Consider the following 6,695-nt stretch of genomic DNA (forward strand, 5'->3'; position numbering starts at 1 on the left):
AAGCGTTCTTCAATCGGGAACTGAAGCGCGATGAACTATAATAAGGCCTTTTGTAGGCATAGAAGTCAAACTGGAATGATACCATCCGGGTTAAGTGATTGAGGTATCCGTGACTTCTCTCTTAGCCAGTTTTCGAGGCGGTCGTCCCAGCGGATCTAAAAACGGGTAAAAAACGCTCAACGATTAAACAATGGTCAACAACGGTTAAAAAACGGTCAAAACCCTTAAAAAACGGCTGACGCGGGATGTTGACCAACTTTGATTTTAATATATATTTTAAACATATACATTATTTCAAATTGAAGGCAAATATTTCATATTAAAGATAGATATTTGCTTTTAATTTTACATATTTAAGTTCAAAATGTTTATGTTTAAAATATATGTAAAAATTCAACGTTGGTCAACATATTCGTTTCGACCCCGTCTTGAACGTTGCAACATTGCAAAGTCCCTACCGTCTCGATCTCGTGTCTTTTATAACCTTGCTCTTAGCTCATGAAAAGGGATGGTTGTGAATTGTATAAAAAAAAGGGAAAGGTTCTATATATATATAGAACATATCAATATATTAATGCATGAAATTTACACACTAAAGGAACAACACCTCTTCATGCTTGAAGCATACAAGAGGAGAGACAAAACCCCATAGTACATACTAAACAATTCCAGCGTACACCAACAATGATAAAAAAAAATGTCTAATCTATTTTTAGGCTCAGAGCAACAATCAAACATTATAATTTATAAGTACCAAAAACATATCAGAACAACTGTTTAAAGATTTCAGATAGCGACGTATACGTTCCAAAAGCTGATGAGACCACGCCAACAACGATGGTCAATACACAGAATGACACCTATCATTCAAGCCAAAACATGAATGTTACAAAATGAGCAAATAGACCTTATAACAATTGCTAAATCAGATTCAAGGATACCATAGTATGTTTATACCTGTAAGTGGGTTGTCTTTCTCCCTAGGATGCTCAAAAAGCAAACGCACGGAAGAATTAACGTCTGTAATAACATTGATATCATATAAAGACATTAAACATTATTCTATGGTCAGTTATATTGCTTGAGTCTAGAAAACAAGGAAGTGAGATTAACGAGAACGTACCACCATCATGGTCAATAAAGATCCGATAAGTGACATCACAAGACCTGTATAAAAAATACATGAAGATCTTAGTTTATACAAGAAACTAAAACATTGTGTCTTTATTACAGACACGTATTACATAATGTGAGAACTTACCAAAAAACGGAATGGTGAGGGCTACAATCAATGTAGATAACACTAAACCCGTTCTAATGAGAATCGAATAAAAATAAGACTTATTCGATGGTAGCAACTCCTCAAGACTCATAGCAACAGGTGATATAGTCAAAGCGTATTTGGTAAATGGATTGACTACCTGCAAATGAAAAAATATAGGATATTAATTACTTCACAAAAGGTATGGAAATTAAATGTGAATCATTTTTATTGAATTTGTGATTAACGTACCGTGGTCCAAACGGCAATATTGGATGCGACCAAATTTGTTGGCAGGTTAAGAGTAAACTGTGATTCTGTTGTTTCCCCAAACATCAGATATCCCATTACGGCGACTACAGCATAAAGAACACCACATATTCCGAAGCTACATATAAATAAATCTTCCAATTAGTATGTAATAAGTAATTAAAAAGAACTTGCGGAATAGCGATTATATCACAAGTATTTTACCTAGTTAAGAGGACAGCAGGAAATTGACTTTTTTTCGCCATTGATGTGTATATATTAGGAAAAACGGCATGTCCTGAATAACAGTAACCGTAAAGACCTATAGCTACTGGAAAACTGGAAAGGTTTAAGGTCCTTGTTGTTTCGATTTGAAAACCAATGTCATCCACGAAACCAACCCAGAACAAACAAACGGCAACAAGAATTGATGCGATAACTCCTCCAGCTGGAAAGGAAATATAAAAAAGTTACCAAATACGGTTAAAGGCGTTTAAGATATTCATTTCATGTTTTACTTACCGGAGATGTAACTGAGGACACTCATATTGCGAAGGTAAACTGTAGGTAGCACAGCTATGGCGATCGTTATAGCAAATAAATAATGCGCATTGAGTATATATCCTCCGAAACTTAAATGTGCATTTGGAAACAGAGCAGATAGATTATCGCTCTCTAATATTATATATTCAACGCAACATGCCTGCACCAGAAAAATTATGATTTAAAGGAAAGAATGGAACACTTAACATTGGTTCAATTAAAAACATAACATTGATTCAGTTATAAACATAGCAGTGAATTTATCAACATATTTGAACAGAAAAAGAAACCTCAAACCAGTAGCACAGTCGAATTTATATTTGCTCAAATGTTTTTTGTTCTTTTTTTTTTTTTTGGTATGGTATGTCCAGCACGTCATTTAGTAGATCAAAGATCCAAAAGAGTAGTTAGCAAGTGCAACCAAGATAAGTTTCAGACCATAATTAAGACATTCATTTAATCAGATATACTTACATATAACTCGACGTACAAAATTATCTGCAGAGAAACATAAACCAAATGTAAACGGGTCAGTAAACAATCATGTACGTATATATGTGTATTTATATGTTCTCTGCAAGTAAACAAGCATATGACATATAAGTGAGCTTACAGATATGATGAGACGACCCGTGGTGCCAAAGGCAGCCTGACCGACATCTGGATAAGTCTCGAGGCCAGGTTGACTATCCAAGCAGTATCGAAGGAGTAAGCCGGTGTAAAAAGAAAGGACCCCAAACACAACCAATAATATAAGTCCAACCCATCCTCCTTCTCGAACCGCATAAGGAACTGAAAGAAGTCCTACTCCACAAAGAACATTTATGCCTACACAAATTATCAATAAAAATTAATTAATACATACTTACAATCACCCAAAATGATTTTATGCAAGTATTAACGACTCAGAAATGACTTGAATGTATTAGACCACGTCTGCGTGGTCCAACTATGCCTTTGTCACATTTTAAAAACATAAAACAAGATAAACGCCTAGAGATTACTAATTTGGATGATATTTACTAAAAGAGGACCACATCTTAATCATACATTAAAAAATATGTGTGGTAAGAGAAAAAATAGTACAAATGACCAACTTAAATGTTCTATTGGGGACCAAAACATTAAAGGGTCCATCAAAGTATCAAATGACCCTTCCAATTTAAAGTCATATGAATGAAATAAAACGTATCAATCAAAAATCATGGTCCGTTACCCAGTTCAGTTCAATATTGGTTTCTCTTGTATATACCTAAAAAAGAACTAGGACCAAAAGTACAAACTTAAAAAAAAAAAAAGTTATTTCTTCAAGTGGCATACCATTAAGCACAGATTGACCGAATGAGCTCTGACTTGAAAGCGGAAGTTCGTGCGAAACCTTAGATGATTTGTGAACATGAGGCAGTTTTTTGGCAGATGAACCTCGTCGAGGAGGAAGTAAAGAATGAGAACTACGCCGTTCTTGCGGCTGCTGGTTATCTGTCGCCGGTGCCAAGAGAGGTTTGCCCAAAGTTGGAAGTATCTCAGGTGTGTGTCTTTGAGTCAACGATGATGAAACGAACGAACTTCCTAATCGCGATAAAGTAGGTGTCCCGAGAAAATTCAGGCTCGGCGATGGTACACTACTGTACAAATCGATCGATTGCCTGCCACATCATACAAGGAAAATCATTAAGTACTTCCCAAAATCATATGAGGCGGATCTAGAGGGAAGCCATCATTGAAAATTATGAGTTAGTATAACTCGAATTATTATTTGAGTGAAAAATATTAATTAATTAATAATTATAATTATTATTGATGAGACATATTCATCAACACATATTATAATTCACTTTCCTGTGTGGATCTGGCTCCTATGTATAAATATTTAACAAAGTATATCATCACACACTCTAGTACAAAAAGATGAAGATTCTGGCCTTAAAAAGTATAACAAGATTGAATATTCAGACAAACTTTCTGATTTACTTTTTAAAAGCAGATTCAGATCAATCACGTATTTAATTATTTTAACCATAATCGAAATCTAAAGAGAATACTTAAAAAGTTATATTTAATCATTTAATTTTAATATTATTTTTTTAAAAGCATTTAATTTTAATTTAATTAGTAAAAGTAAAATCAAGAACATACCTGTAACTTTGAGGCCATGAAGGGTTTAAAGAACTAGGTTTTTCGTGATGTTGAGGAATATCATCCGAATAATTCGAATATTCGGATTCATTACCATCATCTTCACCTCTATTGGAATCCTTGTCTTCATCATCCTCATCACTCTCAATAAAAAAAGCTTGCTCTGATTCTGAATTCTTCATTCTTTTCAGATCTCTACAACTTTACACATCAAATTTATAAAATTAATCATCAGTACACACACAAGTCAAACATATAAACAATATACTACATTAAAGTTGTATAATTACATATACTTTTATAAATTAACCCTATTAATACCGCAATATTTGGAATCAGAAACAAGAAAAGTATTCAACTTGATACGAAATTCAACAAGAGGTAGACTTCAAGTCCACCAATTTCTAGCATAATGACGTAATTAAAACCCTAAATTCTTTGAATTTTTATATATATAGTGGAATATAAGTTTACCTTGATGTTGTAATTGTGTACGGATAGAATTAACTGAAACCAGAAGTAGAAAAACAGAGCTACAATTTCAGAGAAAAGAGGTCAAAAACAGAATGCTCTGTTTTCTTTTGGAAGTTCTGTAAACAACAATTCTGTCTTCTGCTAAATTTGCTCACCTTTTATAATGACATACAAATTGCTACCGTATTTATTTATTGATATTATTGATATTTATGGAGTATTATTTATTTATTATCACCCATCTTGTATATACACACAGTTGTGGGCTGTGGGTTCTCTCGTGTGTAATTCATTGAGAAAAAACAACTGTGTATTTTCATGTGATTGGTGGCTAAAGTACTTATTTTGACTCGTAACAGAATGGCCACGTTTAAATTTAATTGCAAACAATATTTTAATTATATATATTATTATTTATAATTATCATTAACGCCCGAAGAAGAAAAAAGTGATCGACTGATCAAGGTTCACGATTTTCAGAAGCCCTATTTTTTTATATATCGAATATAATCGGTTATTTGAGAAGTAGAAGAACTAAAGAAACACAATTAAGACAACGAAAACAAAGCATAATAGGTCTGAAAACAACAAACAAAGGCCCAGAAAAAAAGAAATCAAACTTCACTAATATTTTAACATAGCCGAAAGAGCTTTTGAAAAATTGTAGATACTAATTATATTTATTTATAGATTACACTTATAGAAAATTTATAAGTATTCTAATATCTTAATGACAATCATTAGAGTTGTTAGGAAAAAAACTATATAATTATACTAATATAGTGAAAGATAAATATATTAAAATGATGATAGTATATTCACCACTCAAATTAATAGATTCATACTAATGGACTTTGATTTAACTGAAGCTCGTTGCTTATGTTCAATGGGTCCTATGTGTGTGATGCTTGAACAACATAGCATGAGCATGTTCGAATCTAGATGTAGGCACGTATTATTGGCATCACACTCTTACGGGATAAAGGTGATGAGTGTATAAATATAACACATAGTTTGTGTGTCACTGTCGATCAATACGTTTAGAACTAAGTTGATAGATTTATCATACTAGTGCATTAAAATATTCATAATGTACAAGTATCTAATGTACTGTGATGAATTTATTAATTTAGTAGTGATACATAACACCTATTTCAAAAGCATATGATGTGTATTTGTAATTATAATTATAATCATAAACTGGATTGATTTCTAGTTGTTAGTTTTCGATTAAGAATCATGAATTAATGATCGGTGTCCTAATATAAATGTCCGACACCACGCTTTTTTTTTTTTTTTTGGGGGCGAAAAATGATAAAAGATATAACAAATAAGAATATTTCATCACAAAGATGACACCACACTTTAGGTGATAAATAGAAGTAAAAGTAATTACATAATAACCTAATTTAATTGCGGATATTTTTTTTTTTTTTTTTGAAAAGCAAGGAAGATTATATATACCATAAAGTAACAGAATACATAGAGTGGTAGGAGAGTATAGATACCAGCCCACAATACCACATATACAACCTACACGAATAGTTTGCAGGGGAAGCAAACTGAGAAATTACACAAATATGATTATAAGCTAATTTAAGTACAAACTCGGATCATTTATCCACGTTAACCAATCGAATTTTCGACCCCGCGATCTATGTGAAATCCATTCAAAAGACTTGATTTGTATCTCGTTTAGCGCCACCGGAGGATTCCACCCTTTAACACGAAAGACCACTTTGTTTCGATTTGACCATAACAAATATACACAAACCCATTTAACCGCTTGCCAAACTCTTTTGCCTTGATTCGACATTGTTACCGGAGCGTTTTCTTGTAGAATTTCATTTATGCTAAAGCTCGACATATGACCAAAACCCCGCCATGAGAAAACACGATTCCAAATATCCATCACTTGATTGCAAAATATAAACGCATGATCTATGGTCTCCAAATCTTCATCACACAATGGACAACGGACACTATCTAAGTCTATACCTCTATTATCTAGCTCAACCCTTACGGGTAAACG

At 32.9% G+C, this 6,695-nt stretch overlaps 1 protein-coding gene across 1 annotated transcript; it reads right to left on the minus strand.

Moving 5' to 3' along the window:
• Nucleotides 1-686: 686 nt before the first annotated feature.
• Nucleotides 687-4,817, minus strand: LOC139895930 (amino acid transporter AVT1C-like). The gene is made up of 12 exons (XM_071878478.1): nucleotides 4,664-4,817; nucleotides 4,190-4,390; nucleotides 3,374-3,699; nucleotides 2,667-2,881; nucleotides 2,528-2,551; nucleotides 2,033-2,213; nucleotides 1,736-1,958; nucleotides 1,514-1,649; nucleotides 1,262-1,421; nucleotides 1,124-1,167; nucleotides 958-1,020; nucleotides 687-860 (listed from the first exon to the last, which is right to left on the minus strand). The coding sequence occupies exons 2-12, from the start codon at nucleotides 4,369-4,371 to the stop codon at nucleotides 765-767; spliced, it is 1,650 nt and encodes a 549-aa protein (XP_071734579.1). The 5' UTR covers nucleotides 4,372-4,390; nucleotides 4,664-4,817; the 3' UTR covers nucleotides 687-764.
• Nucleotides 4,818-6,695: the final 1,878 nt, after the last annotated feature.

Source organism: Rutidosis leptorrhynchoides, chromosome 3 (assembly GCF_046630445.1).
Source record: "Rutidosis leptorrhynchoides isolate AG116_Rl617_1_P2 chromosome 3, CSIRO_AGI_Rlap_v1, whole genome shotgun sequence".
NCBI classification, from domain to species: Eukaryota; Viridiplantae; Streptophyta; class Magnoliopsida; order Asterales; family Asteraceae; genus Rutidosis; species Rutidosis leptorrhynchoides.